General features: G+C 44.9%; 1 protein-coding gene across 1 annotated transcript in view; it reads right to left on the reverse strand.

The window, feature by feature from the left end:
* Positions 1 to 19064, reverse strand: part of LOC135530132 (zinc finger protein 638-like) — a 30967-nt gene extending 11903 nt beyond the window's left edge. Inside the window, exons 1-13 of the mRNA XM_064958517.1 lie at positions 17524 to 19064; positions 16390 to 16491; positions 16049 to 16087; positions 14963 to 15262; positions 13996 to 14117; positions 11461 to 11702; positions 9725 to 9868; positions 7011 to 7168; positions 3611 to 3779; positions 3011 to 3154; positions 2063 to 2191; positions 1847 to 1885; positions 1535 to 1663 (exon numbers count right to left, since the gene is read on the reverse strand). Coding sequence (XP_064814589.1) covers positions 1535 to 1663; positions 1847 to 1885; positions 2063 to 2191; positions 3011 to 3154; positions 3611 to 3779; positions 7011 to 7168; positions 9725 to 9868; positions 11461 to 11702; positions 13996 to 14117; positions 14963 to 15262; positions 16049 to 16087; positions 16390 to 16491; positions 17524 to 19064 — 3258 coding nt within the window. The remainder of the gene's footprint in view (positions 1 to 1534; positions 1664 to 1846; positions 1886 to 2062; positions 2192 to 3010; positions 3155 to 3610; positions 3780 to 7010; positions 7169 to 9724; positions 9869 to 11460; positions 11703 to 13995; positions 14118 to 14962; positions 15263 to 16048; positions 16088 to 16389; positions 16492 to 17523) is intronic.
* Positions 19065 to 20378: the final 1314 nt, after the last annotated feature.

The following is a 20378-nucleotide window of genomic DNA, read 5'->3' on the forward strand; positions in this document are numbered from 1 at the left end:
TTCTGACTAGTCTCCCAGTCCTGCTGAAAAACATCCCCACAGCATGATGCTTCCACCACCATGCTTCACCGTAGGGATGGTGCCAGGTTTCCTCCAGACGTGACACTTGGCATTCAGGCCATATAGTTTAATCTTGGTTTCATCAAACCAGAGAATCTTGATTCTCATGGTCTGAGAGTCTTTAGGTGCATTTTGGCCAACTCCAAGCAGGCTGTCATGTGCCTTTTACTGAGGAGTGGCTTCCGTCTGGCCACTCTACCATAAAGGCCTGATTGGTGGAGTGCTGCAAAGATGGTTGTCCTTCTGGAAGGTTCTCCCATCTCCACAGAGGAACTTTGGAGCTCTGTCAGAGTCACCATCCGGTTCTTGGTCACCTCCCTGACCAAAGCCCTTTTCCTGATTGCTCAGTTTGGCCGGGCGGCCGTCTCTAGGAAGAGTCCTGGTGGTTCCACACTTCTTCCATTAAAGAGTGATGGAGGCCACTGTGTTCTTGGGGACCTTCAATGCTGCAGACATTTTATCTTACCCTTCTCCAGATCTGTGCCTCGACACAATCCTGTCTCGGAGCTCTACAGACAATTCCTTCGACCTCATGGCTTGGTTTTTGCTCTGACATGCACTGTCAACTGTGGGACCTTATATAGACAGGTGTGTGCCTTTCCAAATCATGTTCAAATCAATTGAATTACCACAGGTGGACTCCAATCAAGTTGGAGAAACATCAAGGATGATTCATGGAAACAAGATTAACCTGAGCTCAATTTCAAGTCTCATAGCAGAGGTCTGAACACTTATGTAAATAATGTATGTATCTGTTTTTAATATTTCAATAAATTAGAAAACTTTTTTTTTTTAAGTTCCAGGGATCTATTTGGTTATAATCACATGGTACCACTACAAGCCTAAAGTGGTTGGTTCCAGGGATCTAATTGGTTATAATCACATGGTACCACTACCACTCAGCCATAAGAAGTTAATGTGTGAAAGTTACATATTTCTAAACAATATTTTTGAATTTCGCGAGCTGCCTTTTCAGCGGAATGTTGTCGAGAATTAATAAAACCAGCATCTCTATTAGTTCCACGAGTTAATAAAACCAGCAAAAAACCAGCATCTCTTTTGGTTCAACTAGTTAATAAAACCAGCATCTCTTTTAGTTCCACTAGTTAATAAAACCAGCATCTCTTTTAGTTCAAGATGTTCATCTTTCATTTGCTGTATTGTTAATGACTTGTTAATGTGTGAAAGTTACATGTTGCATATTTCAAAAAAATGTTTGAATTTGAATTTCGCTCGCTGCCTTTTCAGCGGAATTTTGCTGCTGGCTGCTAGCTGTCTAATCTGTCTAATAAACATGGAAGAAGCGACAACAACAAAAAAATAAATTTATAAAAAGGAATTGGGTAATTCATTCTCATTCTGAGAAATACCTATCTTTCCAACCCAGGTAGGTGACTTGATTTTCAACATCGGAACAAAAGTCAACAGGCTACTTTCAAACAGCTGCCTAAGGCCTCCCGGTGTCTGTCCCTACCCTGTTGATCAGAGACAGCGAGTCGAGGTAGGAGCCGAAGCGTTTGACGAGGTCGTGAACCTCCTGGGCTGCTGCAGTCCCTGCGGGGACGTTACTGACAATCAGAAGACGTTCCTTCAACGTTGGATCCTGTTAACAGACAGAGGGTTATAAAGGGTTATTAACAGGTTATAACGGGGTTACATACACCACAAACCCCCCGAGGTGCCTCAATGCTTTTCTAATCTGGTTACCAACGTAATGAGAGCAGTGAAGATAACTGGTTTGGGGGACACAACAACGTCACCTTTCTAGTTAAATCTATGAACTTACCGTAGTGGTGAGGCCCTTCAGAGTGGTGTACACACCCTCCTGAAACAGAAACAACAGACACCTATGATGACTGGACTGGAGATATATATGTGTGTGTGTGTGTGTGTGTGTGTGTGTGTGTGTGTGTGTGTGTGTGTGTGTGTGTGTGTGTGTGTGTGTGTGTGTGTGTGTGTGTGTGTGTGTGTGTGTGTGTGTGTGTGTGTGTGTGTGTGTTACCTGGAGGAGGTTTGTATCAGGGCGGGTCAGCGTGAAGGTGAGGGGACAGTCTAGTAGTTTAGGAGGAGACTCTGTGTAGTTGGTCAACATAGCAAAGCTCTTTTGTTCTCTCTCCATACGGATTATGGCCTGTTGGGTCAAATACACTCATTATCACAACAACAAGACACCCACGTTACGGTACTGCATCAACAACAACAACAACAACCCACGTTATGGTACTGCATCAACAACAACAACAACAACAACAAACACCCACGTTACGGTACTGCATCAACAACAACAACAACAACCCACATTATGGTACTGCATCAACAACAACAACAGACACCCACGTTATGGTACTGCATCAACAACAACAACAACAACAAACACCCACGTTACGGTACTGCATCAACAACAACAACAACAACCCACATTATGGTACTGCATCAACAACAACAACAACAACAAACACCCACGTTACGGTACTGCATCAACAACAACAACAACCCACGTTACGGTACTTCATCAACAACAACAAACACCCAAGTTATTGTACTGCAACAACAACTATTTAGCCATCTTGATTTTGTTATTATGTATAGTAAAAGAACACCACAAATTAGCTTTAAAACAACTGAAATGGTTCAGCTCCATGGAGAAATTGGCTTAAAATGAAAGAATTCCTCAACACTGCCAAGTTGAGGGACTATAAATTCTCTCCAACTCCAGCCGTGGCGAGAGAGAGAGAGAGAGAGAGAGAGAGAGACACAGAGAGACAGAGAGAGACACACAGAGAGAGAGAGAGAGAGAGAGAGAGAGAGACAGACAGACACAGAGAGACAGACAGGGACAGAGAGAGAGAGACAGAGAGAGACACACAGAGAGAGACAGAGAAGAGAGACAGAGAGACAGACACAGAGAGTGACAGGGACAGAGAGACAGAGAGACAAACAGCCAACCTACCCATCTCTGGTTGGGCAGAATGAAACAGTTGTAGAGTCCAGGTTTATATCCGTAAGGCTTCGCCAGAGCCAGAACATCTTCCTCTGTATATCCAGTTTCTGGTAAACCTTCGATCTTCACAAACCTATTATTCGCAATGTCAGGCTAAACACGGAAAAGAGGAGAGGGAGGAGGACGGATCAGTTAGTTTCTGACCCCATAGACCCAGGTTCAGAGTCACCGATAATGTGATTCATGTTTCACTGTTTTTAATGTCATGAAGCCGAAAGACATATTTCCTAATGACGTTTTTATAATTCTAATTACACGGACAAATATGACTTTATTTAGGGCCAGGCAACTGAAAACATAGGGCACGTTTCAAATAGAGATCTGGCCCGGTGCGCGACCTAAACACCTCCTGGGCCCTGCTCCAGTGACCTGGCATATTGCCTCGCTGAACACGCCCTGACAAAGGCTGCTGGGACTTTGGCTCGTTTACACCTCCTACCTGCTCGCTAGAAGTCCTTAGTGTCTAGAGATCTGGAGCTCACAGACACTCCCTGGAGAGACACCAGCGCTCTTGTGTAAAGAATAGAGAAGAAGAAGCCCAAAACGTACCTGCTGAGGACCGAGGGGACTCTTCCCCTTGGACTTGGTATTAGATCCACACACCTTGGGCGCGTTCTTGGTACCGGCAGTTTGCGGTTTAGTTGCGGTCGTTGAAGACTTGGTAGATGTTTTAGTTGACTTGGTGGTGCTGGTCTGGGACTGGGCTGCTGTCGCTTTCCTGAGGGAGAGAGAGGGAGAGAGAGGGGAAAGAGAGAGAGAGAGAGAGAGAGAGAGAGAGGAAGAGAGGGAAAGAGAGAGGGGAAAGAGAGAGAGGGAGGGGAAAGAGAGAGAGGCAGGGGAAGGGAAAGAGAGAGAGAGGGAGGGAAGGGAAAGAGAGAGAGAGAGATAGGGGAAAGAGAGAGGGAGGGGAAGGGAAAGAGAGGGAGGGGAGGGGAAAGAGAGAGAGAGAGGAAAGAGAGAGGGGGAGGGAAAGAAAGAGGGGGAGGGAAAGAGAGAGGGGGAGGGAAAGAGAGAGGGGGAGGGGAGAGAGGGAGGGAGGAGAAGAGATAGAGAGAGAGAGAGAGAGAGAGGGAAAGAGAGAGAGAGGCAAAGGGTGGACAGAGAGAGAGAGAGAGGGGGCGAGGGGAAGAGAGAGAGGGGAAACGTGGACCGAGAGAGAGAGAAAGGGGAAAGAGAGAGAGAGGGGAAGAGGAAGAGAGCGGGGAAGTGGAAGAGAGTGAGAGAGAGAAGAGATAGAGAGAGGGAGGGGGAAGAGAGAGAGGGGGTAGAGAGAAAGAGAGAGAGAGAGGAAGAGGGGGTAGAGAGAGAGGGGAGGGAAGGGGAAGAGAGAGAGGGAGGGGAAGAGAGAAAGAGAGAGGGAAAGAGAGAGAGAGAGAGGAAGAGGGGGTAGAGAGAGAGGGGAGGGAAGGGGAAGAGAGAGAGGGAGGGGAAGAGAGAGAGGGGAAAGGGAAGAGAGAGAGGGGGGAGATTTGTATTTTTGTAAATAAAATGTTGAAAAGGGCAGCGTTGACGTCCACCCACCATGTTAGTGATGGTGCCGACTAATGAGACGATAAACTTAACAGAGAACAAAAATACCCTTTTAACCTCTCTGAACCGGGCTGAAATTCCACAACATACATATTGTAACCCAGAAACGATTTGATATGAAGATAAAAACTCTCTCCGAAGGAGAGACATATCATTCTACTATACTAATGAATAAATAAAGCTAACCCCATGTTGGTGCATCAGTGTCCTTCTACCAAAGAGATGCCTGTATGACATATAGCAACATTACATTGGCTAAGGCTAGCTGGCCAGTCAAGTGGATCTAACACACTAACATCCTATCATGATCGTTACATAAATAAGTCATATTAAACATTTATGAAAATACAAGTGTCTCACATGTTTCGAAAGCCTAGAATCTTGCCAATCCAACTGCGTTTAATTTAAAAATGTAAAAAGATTTTAAAAAAGGATTTACTGTGAAAAAATGCCCAATAAATAAAAATAAAAAATGCAACCAGCACAGGTGTGACATAATCACAAACTGCATTAAAATAAGTAATTTACCTTTGACGATCTTCGTCTGTTTGCAATTCCAATGCTCATTGTTTGATAAAACCTGTTTTTACAGCCGAGCGCGAAACATTTTGTGAACCCGCTTGTGTCGTGAATTCCGTCTCATTCCATTTCCAGGTAAATGACTTTTCCAGTCATGTTTGGTTTCACTGCAATCACAACCAAACCTGATGGGCCATTTCGCGGGACGTATCGACTGAAAGACACCGATTTGAAGACAACAAGTCATGACATCATTGTGCACAAATGATTTGCCTGCTGTTTCGTCGATTGACTGTCTTTTAACCCAATGACCACTGATCGTCTTGAAATCTAGCTGGGTAGATAGCCACAACGAGCTGAGGTAAATAGGTCCTGCTTATGTGCTACCGACCCATGTAATAAGCTCCAGCGTAACGAGAGTCATTCGCTAGTGAAGTTTCATACCGGAAGGAGAAACACATATTACTGCACTGCATTGTTTAGTAAACGCGCAGATTCAGCTGTTTATATATCAATCAGTATGGCGACTAAGTCAAGGAAAGCTAAATCTAAGTCTAGATATACAGATGTACACACAATTTTAGAATAAATTGATTGGGAAAGTGAGACAGAGATTGTTGTTGTTGATTGTTGTAGGACGATTCATTTAGCAATTGTGGAGGAATATTTTTGGAACGGGAGAAGACATCGTTTTGGTAAGTTCTTATCATGCTAATGCCCTTTTTTGAAAAGAATAATATAAAATTATTATTTGTGATTTTTATTTTATTTTTAGAAGCAATATATATAAACATTTAATGTCATGAAATGTGAGATACGTGTGTCTGCCGCCCCACCCCAACCCACATGAAATAGCCTATTTGAGGCTGTTGAGGGGAGGGCAGGCCCACAACAACGGCCAAAGTGAAATGGAGACAGTAGATACAGCTGATCTGTTGTAATATAATAAAGACAGTAGATCTAGCTGGTCTGTCATAATATAAAAAGAGACAGTAGATCTAGCAGGTCATAATAATATATTCAACCTTGTACTCATATATATTGTTGATTATACCTGTTGATACAGGTGCTCATATGTGAAACTATTCTAACAGTTTCTTTCACAGTGACACTGACTCCGAATGGGAGTCTTATCCCAGGTAGACAGCTAATGTTCCTTTTTTCCCAAAAATATTATTTTTGTAGGCGAAATAGCTCCGTTTGTTCTTCACGTTTGGCTGAGAAATCAACCGGAAATTCCGGTCACGACAACGGCCAAAAAATATTCCAAATTAGCTCCATAATATCGACAGAAACATGGCAAACGTTGTTTATAATCCACCCTCAAGGTGTTTTTCAAATATCTATTTGATAATATATCCGCCGGGACAATTGGTTTTTCAGTAGGACCGATTGGAAAAATGGCTACCTCTGTATTTTACGCGAGAATCACTCTGAGAGCCATCAGGTGACCACTTGTGCAATGTAGCCGCTTACGGGTATTCTTCAACATAAATGCGTAATACTACGTCACAATGCTGTAGACACATTGGGGAATACGGAGAAAAAGTAACCTGGTTGATAGCCCATTCACTGCTCAATAGGGACGCATTGGAACGCAAGCGCTTTCAAAACATGAGTCACTTCCGGATTGGATTTTTCTCAGGCTTTCGCCTGCAATATCAGTTCTGTTATACTCACAGACAATATTTTTACAGTTTTGGAAACTTTAGACTGTTTTCTATCCTAATCTGTCAATTATAAGCATATTCTAGCATCTTGTCCTGACAAAATATCCCGTTTACTTTGGGAACGTTGTTTTATAACGTTATATATATATTTATTTTTTTATTTTTCCAAAAATGAAAATACTGCCGCCTAGTCACAAGAGGTTAAGAAATAGTGGCTACACGGTTGTTACCTTTCAGAAGAAGACTTCTTGGCCCGGTCCAGTTCCTTTGAGTCCTCCAGCAGAGTCTCTTCCTCCATCCTTATGATAACGACCTGGCCTTTGATGGTCAGGGTCTTACAGCTAGCCAGCAGTCTGGCATCCTCCTCTTTCTCAAACATTACTGACGCCTACGGGGGGGGGGGTGGAGAGAGAGAGGGGGGAGGGTGGAGAGAGGGAGGGGGGTGGAGAGAGAGGGGGGTGGAGAGAGGGGGGGGGGAGAGAGAGAGAGTTTCTTAGACATTTTTTAAAAATAAACAGAAACTAATATGGAGCGAGGAAGGGAGGGACCGGGCCAGAGAGGGAAAGAGAGAGAGATGTATTTGTGGTTGATTAGTTGTGTCTATGTAACAGTGTCCAGTTTTAATAACCTCCTTGTGGGGACTGGGGGGGTACACCAACAAGGGGAAGGACTGGGGCTGGGGGGAGGCCAGGGGAAGGACTGGGGGAGGCATCAACAAGGGGAAGGACTCGAGGGGTCATCAACAAGGGAAAGGACTGGGGGGTCATCAACAAGGGGAAGGACTAGGGGGGGTCATCAACAAGGGGAAGGACTGGGAGGGGGGACATCAACAAGGGGAAGGACTGGGGGGGGTCATCAACAAGGGGAAGGACTGGGAGGGGGTCATCAACAAGGGGACGGACTGGGAGGGGGGTCATCAACAAGGGGAAGGACTGGGGGGTCATCAACAAGGGGAAGGACTGGGAGGGGGTCATCAACAAGGGGAAGGACTGGGGGGGTCATCAACAAGGGGAAGGACTGGGAGGGGGTCATCAACAAGGGGAAGGACTGGGGGGGGGGGTCATCAACAAGGGGAAGGACTGGGGGGGTCATTAACAAGGGGAAGGACTGGGGGGGTCATTAACAAGGGGTATTAACAGGTGGAATGGGGTACTTTACATTGAAATAGAGACAATAAGAGGTACTCTACATTGAAATAGATGCAATAAGATGTACTCTACATTGAAATAGATGCAATAAGATGTACTCTACATTGAAATAGAGACAATAAGAGGTACTTACATTGAAATAGAGACAATAAGAGGCACTCTACATTGAAATAGAGATAATAAGGGGTACTAACAGGTGGAATGGGGTACTCTACATTGAAATAGAGACAATAAGAGGTACTCTACATTGAAATAGAGACAATAAGAGGTGCTCTACATTGAAATAGAGACAATAAGAGGTACTCTACATTGAAATAGAGACAATAAGGTGGTACTCTACATTGAAATAGAGACAATAAGAGGTACTCTACATTGAAATAGAGACAATAAGGGGTACTAACAGGTGGAATGGGGTACTCTACATTGAAATAGAGACAATAAGAGGTACTCTACATTGAAATAGAGACAATAAGGGGTACTCTACATTGAAATAGAGACAATAAGGGGTACTAACAGGTGGAATGGGGTACTCTACATTGAAATAGGGACAATAAGAGGTACTCTACATTGAAATAGAGACAATAAGGGGTACTAACAGGTGGAATGGGGTACTCTACATTGAAATAGAGACAATAAGGGGTACTCTACATTGAAATAGAGACAATAAGAGGTACTCTACATTGAAATAGAGACAATAAGGGGTACTAACAGGTGGAATGGGGTACTCTACATTGAAATAGAGACAATAAGGGGTACTAACAGGTGGAATGGGGTACTCTACATTGAAATAGAGACAATAAGGGGTACTCTACATTGAAATAGAGACAATAAGAGGTACTCTACATTGATATAGAGACAATAAGGGGTACTAACAGGTGGAATGGGGTACTCTACATTGAAATAGAGACAATAAGAGGTACTCTACATTGAAATAGAGACAATAAGAGGTACTAACAGGTGGAATGGGGTACTCTACATTGAAATAGAGACAATAAGGGGTACTCTACATTGAAATAGAGACAATAAGAGGTACTCTACATTGAAATAGAGACAATAAGGGGTACTAACAGGTGGAATGGGGTACTCTACATTGACATAGAGACAATAAGGGGTACTCTACATTGAAATAGAGACAATAAGAGGCACTCTACATTGATATAGAGACAATAAGGGGTACTAACAGGTGGAATGGGGTACTCTACATTGACATAGAGACAATAAGGGGTACTCTACATTGAAATAGAGACAATAAGAGGCACTCTACATTGATATAGAGACAATAAGGGGTACTAACTGGTGGAATGGGGTACTCTACATTGAAATAGAGACAATTAGGGGTACTAACAGGTGGAATGGGGTACTCTACATTGAAATAGAGACAATAAGGGGTACTAACAGGTGGAATGGGGTACTCTACATTGAAATAGAGACAATAAGGGGTACTAACAGGTGGAATGGGGTACTCTACATTGAAATAGAGACAATAAGGGGTACTAACAGGTGGAATGGGGTACTCTACATTGAAATAGAGACAATAAGGGGTACTAACAGGTGGAATGGGGTACTCTACATTGAAATAGAGACAATAAGGGGTACTAACAGGTGGAATGGGGTACTCTACATTGAAATAGAGACAATAAGGGGTACTAACAGGTGGAATGGGGTACTCTACATTGAAATAGAGACAATAAGAGGTACTCTACATTGAAATAGAGACAATAAGAGGTACTCTACATTGAAATAGAGACAATAAGGGGTACTAACAGGTGGAATGGGGTACTCTACATCTAATCTACCTGCTGTATGGACTTGAGCAGGATGATGTTGTTGATCTTTCCGAAGGGTTCCACGGCCTTCATCACCTCATCATGAGCTGTGTGCTGAGGGATATTCATCAGTTTTATCAGAGCTGGGGTCCCTGGGCCTCGTTTCTTCTTCGTCTAGAGAAAACAGGAGGAGAGAGAGAGAGGACAGAGGAGGAGAGAGAGAGAGAGAGAGAGAAAGACAGAGGAGAGAGAGAGAGAGACAGAGGAAGAGAGAGAGAGAGAGAGAGGACAGAGGAAGAGAGAGAGAGAGAGACAGAGGAGGAGAGATACTGTCAGTGAGCTGGTAGTAAAACCCCGCCCCCCAGGTAGTAAAATCCCGCCCCCAGGCAGTAAAACCCCGCCCCCCAGGTAGAAAAACCCCGCCCCCCAGGTAGAAAAACCCCGGTTTGGGGGAGGGAAGACAATACTGGTCATTCTATGGTTTGGGGGAGGGAAGACAATATTGGCCATTCTATGGTTTGGGGGAGCGAAGACAATACTGGCCATTCTACGGTTTGGGGGAGGGAAGACAATACTGGTCATTCTACGGTTTGGGGGAGGGAAGACAATACTGGCCATTCTATGGTTTGGGGGAGGGAAGACAATACTGGCCATTCTATGGTTTGGGGGAGGGAAGACAATACTGGCCATTCTATGGTTTGGGGGAGCGAAGAAAATACTGGCCATTCTATGGTTTGGGGGAGGGAAGACAATACTGGCCATTCTATGGTTTGGGGGAGGGAAGACAATACTGGTCATTCTACGGTTTGGGGGAGCGAACGTAGCAGATTATCATCAGCTCTCTACTGTCCCTGCCAGTGTTCTTAACTTCTTGACGCTACCCAACCGTGTCGCGGGATCATTTGTCAGCAACCGCTGAATAGCAGAGCACAACAGTCAAATAATATTACTAAAAAATATTCATATGCAAGTGCAATATTGCAAAACACAGTTAAGCCTTTTGTTAATCCACCTGTCGTCTCAGATTTTGAAATTATGCTTTACAGCGAAAGCAATCCAAGAGTTTGTGTAAGATTATCGATAGCCTAGCATAGCATTATGTACACTAAGCATCAGGAAGCTTGGTCACGAAAAATCAGAAAAGCAATGAAATTAATCGTTTACCTTTGATGATCTTCGGATGTTTTCACTCACGAGACTCCCAGTTACACAACAAATGTTCCTTTTGTTCCATAAAGATTATTTTTATATCCAAAATACCTCTGTTTGTTGCTTATGTTCAGAAATCCACAGGAAAGAGCGGTCACGACAACTCACTCTGAGAGCCCCCACCTATCCACTTACGCAATGTGATCTTTCATGCTCATTTTTCAAAATAAAAGCCCGAAACTATGTCTAAAAACTGTTGACACCTTAGGGAAGCCATAGAAAAAGGAATCTGGTTGATATCCCTTTAAATGGAGGAGAGGCATGCATAGGAACAGAGAGGTTTCAAAATAAGAGGCACTTCCTGATTGGATTTCCCTCAGGGTTTCAACTGCAATATCAGTTCTGTTATACTCACAGACAATATTTTGACAGTTTTGGAAACTTTAGAGAGTGTTTTCTATCCTAATTTGACAATTATATGCATATTCTAGCATCTGGTCCTGAGAAATAGGCCGTTTACTTTGGGAACGTTATTTTTCCAAACATACAAATAGTGCCCCCTAGCTTCAAGAGGCTTTAACAGTTTCATTTAAACGTCTGGAAGACAAAATCCACACCTTGGTAGAAGTGGAGCTGGATGACTTGGAGGGAGAGGACGATTTCCTGGTTGATGACCTTCCAGATCCGAGCTTGCTTCCCGACTTGGACATTCCCGTTTCAGTTTTCCGAGAGGCACCTCCCTTTGAGGAGGAAGAGGAGGCGGCGGCTCCCTTCTTCTTGGCGAGCTCTGCCAGGAGGGCGGGGGCGAGGGACTGCATCATAACTTCCAGGCTGGTGTTCTCCGTCAGAGAGAGGCCAGCTGGAAGGGGAGACATGGGTAACAGAGAGAGGCCAGCTGAAAGGGGAGACATGGGTTACAGAGAGAGGCCAGCTGGAAGGGGAGACATGGGTTACAGAGAGAGACCAGCTGGAAGGGGAGGGGGAGACATGGGTTACAGAGAGAGGCCAGCTGGAAGGGGAGACATGGGTAACAGAGAGAGGCCAGCTGGAAGGGGAGACATGGGTAACAGAGAGGCCAGCTGGAAGGGGAGACATGGGTAACAGAGAGGCCAGCTGGAAGGGGAGACATGGGTTACAGAGAGAGGCCAGCTGGAAGGGGAGACATGGGTAACAGAGAGACCAGCTGGAAGGGGAGACATGGGTTACAGAGAGAGGCCAGCTGGAAGGGGAGACATGGGTTACAGAGAGAGACCAGCTGGAAGGGGAGACATGGGTTACAGAGAAAGGCCAGCTGGAAGGGGAGACATGGGTTACAGAGAGACCAGCTGGAAGGGGAGACATGGGTTACAGAGAGAGACCAGCTGGAAGGGGAGACATGGGTTACAGAGAGAGGCCAGCTGGAAGGGGAGACATGGGTTACAGAGAGAGGCCAGCTGGAAGGGGAGACATGGGTAACAGAGAGACCAGCTGGAAGGGGAGACATGGGTTACAGAGAGAGACCAGCTGGAAGGGGAGGGGGAGACATGGGTTACAGAGAGAGGCCAGCTGGAAGAGGAGACATGGGTTACAGAGAGAAACCAGCTGGAAGAGGAGAAGACCTGTTGTATTCAGCATTTCACTGTAAGGTCTACTACACCTGTTGTATTCAGCATTTCACTGTAAGGTCTACTACACCTGTTGTATTCAGCATTTCACTGTCAGGTCTACTACACCTGTTGTATTCAGCATTTCACTGTGAGGTCTATTACACCTGTTGTATTCAGCATTTCACTGTGAGGTCTACTACACCTGTTGTATTCAGCATTTCACTGTAAGGTCTACTACACCTGTTGTATTCAGCATTTCACTGTAAGGTCTACTACACCTGTTGTATTCAGCATTTCACTGTGAGATCTACTACACCTGTTGTATTCAGCATTTCACTGTAAGGTCTACTACACCTGTTGTATTCAGCATTTCACTGTAAGGTCTACTACACCTGTTGTATTCAGCATTTCACTGTAAGGTCTACTACACCTGTTGTATTCAGCATTTCACTGTAAGGTCTACTACACCTGTTGTATTCAGCATTTCACTCTAAGGTCTACTACACCTGTTGTATTCAGCATTTCACTGTAAGGTCTGCTACACCTGTTGTATTCAGCATTTCACTGTAAGGTCTACTACACCTGTTGTATTCAGCATTTCACTGTAAGGTCTACTACACCTGTTGTATTCAGCATTTCACTGTAAGGTCTACTACACCTGTTGTATTCAGCATTTCACTGTAAGGTCTACTACACCTGTTGTATTCAGCATTTCACTGTAAGATCTACTACACCTGTTGTATTCAGCATTTCACTCTAAGGTCTACTACACCTGTTGTATTCAGCATTTCACTGTAAGGTCTACTACACCTGTTGTATTCAGCATTTCACTGTAAGGTCTACTACACCTGTTGTATTCAGCATTTCACTCTAAGGTCTACTACACCTGTTGTATTCAGCATTTCACTGTGAGGTCTACTACACCTGTTGTATTCAGCATTTCACCGTAAGGTCTACTACACCTGTTGTATTCTGCATTTCACTGTGAGGTCTGCTACACCTGTTGTATTCATCATTTCACTGTAAGGTCTACTACACCTGTTGTATTCAGCATTTCACTGTGAGGTCTACTACACCTGTTGTATTCAGCATTTCACTGTGAGGTCTACTACACCTGTTGTATTCAGCATTTCACTGTAAGGTCTACTACACCTGTTGTATTCAGCATTTCACTGTAAGGTCTACTACACCTGTTATCTAGGAGACCCTCCCGAAGACGACAGTGTTTTGGGGTTAAAAATATGTCTCATATCTCCTAGATAAAGGACCGACACTTCAAAACATTATTATTATGTATTTTTCTGTCTGTTTTACCATTTCTAAACGTGTTATTCTCTGGTCTGTCTATCTAGTATAAGCAGGTCAGTCACCAGACAGACAGAACCGTGCACTGGTGTGTGTGTGTGTGTGTCACCAGATGACTCCAGTGTGTGTGTGTGTGTGTGTGTCACCAGATGACTCCAGTGTGTGTGTGTGTGTGTGTCACCAGATGACTCCAGTGTGTGTGTGTGTGTGTGTGTGTGTCACCAGATGACTCCAGTGTGTGTGTGTGTGTGTGTGTCTCACCAGATGACTCCAGTAGTTTCTTGGCCAGTCTCTCAGCACTGTTAGACTTCGGCAGGCTGCTCCTCCTCGTCGTCTCCCGACGTTCCCTCGCTCTCTCCCGCTCATAGCTCCTAGAGCGCGACCTGGATGAAGGAATAGGAATATTCAAACATATTAACTCATTAAAGAGAGGAATATTCAAACATATTAACTCATTAAAGAGAGGAATATTCATACATATTAACTCATTAAAGAGAGGAATATTCAAACATATTAACTCATTTAAAATAGGAATATTCAAACATATGAACTCATTAAAGAGGAATATTCATACATATTAACTCATCTAAAATAGAAATATTCATACATATTAACTCATTAAAGAGAGGAATATTCATACATATTAACTCATTAAAGAGAGGAATATTCATACATATTAACTCATTAAAGAGAGGAATATTCATACATATTAACTCATTTAAAATAGGAATATTCAAACATATTAGCTCATTAAAGAAGAATATTCATACATATTAACTCATTTAAAATAGGAATATTCAAACATATGAACTCATTAAAGAGGAATATTCATACATATTAACTCATTTAAAATAGGAATATTCAAACATATGAACTCATTAAAGAGGAATATTCATACATATTAACTCATTAAAGAGAGGAATATTCATACATATTAACTCATTTAAAATAGGAATATTCAAACATTAACTCATTAAAGAGAGGAATATTCAAACATATTAACTCATTAAAGAGAGGAATATTCATACATATTAATTCATTTAACAAGAGGAATATTCATACATATTAACTCATTTAACAAGAGGAATATTCATACATATTAACTCATTTAACAAGAGGAATATTCATAAATATTAACTCTTTAAAGAGAGGAATATTCATACATATTAACTCATTAAAGAGAGGAATATTCAAACATATTAACTAATTTAAAAGTCTGTTATCTTACCTCCGGGATGAAGAGGCTGTCTGAGGTCGACGTTCCTGATCCCGGTGGGAAGACGACGAGGTCGGAGGGTCACGTTCTCTCTCCCTGCCCCGAAGTGAACCCGGAGACCGGGAACGCCGAGTGGTGGTGTCGTGTCGACGTTCGCGGGATCGTTCCCTGGATCGTGGTCGGCGAGTAGAGGAGGAAGGGGTGTAGTAGGAGAAGGGGCGAGGAGGAGAAGGAGAGCGAGACCAGGATGAAGAACGGGAGGCGGAGCGTGTTGTCCGACGGAGCTTGGAGGACAGGTGGCTGCTTTCATTTCTACTAGGAGCAGGGGAGGAAAGGGGGAGGAAAGGAGAGAGAGAGAGGGGGAGGTAAGGAGAGAGGGAGGAAAGGAGAGAGAGAGAGAGGGGGAGGAAAGGAGAGAGAGAGGGGGAGGAAAGGAGAGAGAGGGGGAGGAAAGGGGAGAAAGAGGGGAGGAAAGGGGAGAGAGGAGGAGAAAGAGAGGAGGAGAAAGAGAGGAGGAGAAAGGGGAGAGAGGAGAAAGAGCGAGGGAGGAAAGGGGAGAAAGAGGGGGAGGATAGGGGAGAAAGAGGGGGAGGAAAGGGGAGAAAGAGGGGGAGGAAAGGGGAGAAAGAGGGGGAGGAAAGGGGAGAAAGAGGGGGAGGAAAGGGGAGAAAGAGGGGAGGAAAGGGGAGAGAGGAGGAGAAAGAGGAGGAGAAAGAGAGGAGGAGAAAGAGAGGAGGAGAAAGGGGAGAGAGGAGGAAAGGGGTGAGAGGAGGAAAGGGGAGAGAGGGGGAGGAAAGGGGAGAGGAGGAGAAAGAGAGGAGGAGAAAGAGCGAGGGAGGAAAGGGGAGAAAGAAGGGGAGGAAAGGGGAGAAAGAGGGGGAGGAAAGGGGAGAGAGGAGGAGGATGAGAGGAGGAAGAGGTGGTCAGGCTGATGAAGTTATTCTGGTTGGTAACGTAAAGGATGGAAAGGGGAGTGTTTACATACTTCCAACAGACGCTAAGACTCAACTTATAAAACCATTCAGTCAGCAGTGACCTAAATCGAAGGGACATTTAATTACCTTCTATTATAGAGCACAGTACAGGTAGGGGACTCACCTTGATACAGCGACAGTTTCTACTTTCCAGTCGGGATACCTGGAAGGAGGAAATGGAACAGGTGACTGGCACAAGCTACAACGTGAGGTCATCAGTGGACGTAGATTTCAATTCCTATTTCCGCGATTTTCCTCGCATCCAAATCTCCGCTCATTATTCTCAACTGTATTGGACAAGATATCAACGCCCTCCCCACTCCAGACTTTTTCCTCCAGTGGGTTTTTTGAGGAGGAGATGAGGGGAGAGGATACAAGGGACTGAGGGGAGGAGATGAGGGGGGGAGGCTGAGAAAAGAGAGAAAGGGAGAAGTGATATATAAAAAAAGAGAGAAGAAGACTCACGATTTCCTGAGTAGACGGCAATTCTCAACGTGGAGACCGGTGTTTTGATGCTCGATCCAGTTCTGTTGATCAAAACAGCAAACAGAGACAATCAGTCTGGGTCTTCATCCTCCTCCTCCTCCTCACCTCTCAACATCACCAATAACCCCCAAACTCCTCTAAATCAAGCACTTTCAATACAATTTGAGTCCAATTTCTTTCTGCTTTCATAGCAGGAGTTGATTTATACAATGTTGGGGGAAAAAATAACATGGTAAAAATAGTCTCTCTGTTCTACCAAGAAAAAGATTAACGGCAAAAGTCTGATGCTGGAAAAAAAAATGGCAGCATCTGGAATCTTCCGGGGTTCTTCTCTGGAACGGATCCTCTCAGCAGCCATCTTCTTCCCAAAAACAACGTACTTCCCAAAGTGACTAAATCGATTGTAAAATTAAACGCAGTAAGTAGTGTGTTGTTTCACTGGTTTAAAACACAAGGGTATAAAATACAATGATATCAGGGTTTGAGTAAAAAAATAAAAATAAAAAATAGGTGGCGTAAATAGTCCATTAATTCACAACGGTCGATGTCTAGAGATGGAGCCTAAACTTCCTTGTTTCTGGACAGCACTGTGACATCAGCTGATTAATGAAGGGACTTATAAATACATTTGATTGATTGATTGATGGTTGTTCTCTGGCAGCTTCTCATCTTGTCATTGGTTGTATCGTCTTCGAGCACTCGTCATCCTCATGGCAAATCACGGTCATCAAAAGTCACAATTAAAACTGCATTTTATAACGGAATGTCTTAAAGATGGCCTTCACACACAAATAAAATGACAATATTTCAAGGAGGTTTAAAAAATTATAAAAATAAATAAATAAATAAAAGTTTTTTAATTGTATCTCATGAAAACTTTCCATAACGACAATAGAATAATGTTGAATTCAGTCCAGGATTCGATGTCTTCATATCCAGAGGAGAAAATATTTTTTTATACAAAAAAAATAAGCTTTTCTGTTTTATTTAATGATTTTCATCCATTTTAGAACGTCTCAACTCACCGTGAAATACATGAGACAATCACACAGCTAGACTGAAGTGTTTGAATAAACAAAAATGTATTCAACAAGAAGCAAAGTCTTGAGTTACAACATGAGGTTCAACAATATATATATATTTTTATATTCGCTCATCATGGTCGGGGTCGGTAACCTCTTCGTCATCATCATCAACGGGGGAGGTAGGTTCATCTGCTGGTGCATGGAAGGCATCGGACCAATCCGGGGCGGAGGAAATGTCACCGGGACATGACCAGGAGGTGGGATTGACGGGTTCATGATGGGGAATAGGGAAGGCCAAATGGGGGGTGTCGTGGGAGGAGGAACCCCGAACGGGACACCTCCAACCCTGAGTCCTGGAATTCTGACCCCAACTCCACCACCAAGAACCACCAGGCCGGACCGGGGCTGAGCGTGGCCCCGGGCGTTGCCTTGATTCTGGGACGCCAGGAGTCGGTTGAGTCCTTGGTCTCCGCTGCGGACAGGGATGTTCATGGGCTTGGATGTTGCTTTAGAGGATGAGCCGTGGGTTTTGAGGGTCTGCTGGGGTTGGCTGGAAGGCGGAGGAAGGCCGATGCGAGAGCCTGTGTCTGTCATGGGGATGGGGCTCTGGACCGCAGGGCTGTGGATGTGCTGCTGTTGGGTACGCTGCTTGGAAAGGTCGGAGGTCATGGAATGGCCGGCGTACCCGCTCAGCGAGTCTCTGACCATGTCATATTTTGGCTTCTCTTTCGGGAGCGGATTGCGCGAGCTGTAATTATCGGGTTGGCTATTATCGCCATCATCATAACTGTCGTATTTAGTAGCACGAGAATGTTCGTAATCGATCACTTTGCTCTGTCCTCCACCACCGTGGTCGGACCCTGGGCCAGGTCCACCGCCTACCTTGGGCCGAGGGTCCACATCCATAGTTCTATTGGCCTTACGGATGCGGATGTCTCTGAGGATGAAGGGCAGGTTGTCTGGGGTCAGTTGATCGTCTGGGTAGTGGCTGAGGAGCTCCAGGTCTTCATTGGACAAGCCGAAACTCACCAGGATGCTGCTGGCGGACTCAGACGTGTACCGGGCTGGACGAGAGGCTGCGGACGAGGCGCTCATGGGTGCCTCGGAACCTCTGGAGGTGGACCCCAGCACTCCCGCACCTCCAAACCCAGAGGTTTGGCTTTGGTACTCAGGAAGGGTGGAGGAGAAGAGTTTGGAGGAAGCAGACTGGGTCAGGAAGCCAGACCAGGGGTCCATGGAACTTTGCTGGTCGCTGGAGGTCCGGCCAGGTGTGTAACCTCCCAGCCCTCCCCCAGACGAGAGCTCGTCCATGGGGTCGCGACTTAGGCGAAGGTCTTGGGCGTCCAGTGAGACCTGCTGCTTCTTATTCTGCTGCATCAACTGGCTGAGCAGCCTCACCTCCTCTCTGGCCCCGCGGATGTGGTGGTCTATGGAGGTCTCCATCTCAGGGGTCATCCCGGTCGATCTCTGCCCCGGGTCATACCCCATCTGCTGGGCCACCATCGAGGACATCATGCCTCCCTGGCCGGAGGAACCACCACCACCACAACCACCAGACCCCAGACCAAGGCGGGAGGCCCCCAGAGGGTCCCTTCCGGCCTGGGATTGTGTGAGTCCGTACTGCCCCATTAGGGCGGCAGATCTCTGGGCCTGTGAAGAGTACTGATCCCCTAAGGGGTCATATAGGGACGGGACATGTTATTGACGGTCGCTGCTGCTGTGAGGAGGTTGATGAAGGGGGCGAGAGGAGGTGAGTGTAGGGTGGTGGGGGGGGGGTTGGCGGCAGAAGTGGCGGATGCAGCAGTAACGATCTGGGCCAGCTGCAGGGAGGCGTGGCCTAAGAGGAGCTGCAGGGGCGGGATTCCAACTCCCAGCCCCCCAATCGGATTCAGCGGGCTGGAAAGGGGAGCAGCGCAACGATCCAATAGCAACGCAAAGCTGAAAGAGTTGGAGAGGAGAAACACACAGGAGGGTTACTGGTTGGTCTTCTCTCTGGCTCGCCCTGGTACAGGTCTATGGACAGTAGTAATCAAACAGGAAAGCAGACTGGTTATCTGCGATTGATCGGTTTGGTCAGTTTCCAGTCTATTCCACACTGAAACACTTTTCACATCAGTTGTGTGTCAAACTGTTCTAGAACAGCTTCTAGAACATCATCAGGGTTCTGTTGGTTAGGTCAGAGCAGAAGAAGACAGTTCCTGCATCTTCACTGGAGGAAAGAAAAACAGCAAGCAAACAGGGAACAGACAGGAGGGGGAGAAGTAGTCATCGTGAAAAACATACAACATTATTTTACAAACTCCATGCACTGCTTTAGTGAAATTTGCAAGATTGCAAGCAGCTTTTTTTTTAAACAAAAGGTTTACAGTCATACTTTTAAGATGATAGACTGCCAAGGGAAATAGTTTATTCAGTAATGAAAAGGGGCTTACTAGTTTCGCTAAAGATCAGTTATAGTACGGTTAAGTGTAAGCTATTGATTATCGAATGAAGACGGAATCAAAATGTGAAAGGTTACGTGGATGCATAAATCAATAAACGGTGTCAGGGTTAGTTGTAACGGAACTTCCCAAGACAACGATCTGCAAGTCGTATAACCAAACAGAACACTGCACTTGAGAGTCAACTAAACCAATTCATGTCTCTAACCCACACTAATACACTTTACGACAATATTGCCGAGATAATGTTCTTAACAGTTTATTTTCAAAGTCGTTAACGTCATGGTGCAAAGCGTTGAGGCATGAAAGCTGAACTTCAAAACCTGCTTCATAAAAACCAGTTGAGAGAAGGGAACCCATCACCACCACCCGCAGAGAAAGACAGTGGGTAAAATAGGTGCAAGGAGAACCCGTACGTACCCGAGCCTGAATTTTAAGCAGTTTACTACTTTGATTGGCTTCGTATATATAAATCATGTTCATGTATCTTTGCAACAACATA

Source organism: Oncorhynchus masou, unplaced genomic scaffold (assembly GCF_036934945.1).
Source record: "Oncorhynchus masou masou isolate Uvic2021 unplaced genomic scaffold, UVic_Omas_1.1 unplaced_scaffold_1268, whole genome shotgun sequence".
Taxonomy (NCBI): Eukaryota; Metazoa; Chordata; class Actinopteri; order Salmoniformes; family Salmonidae; genus Oncorhynchus; species Oncorhynchus masou.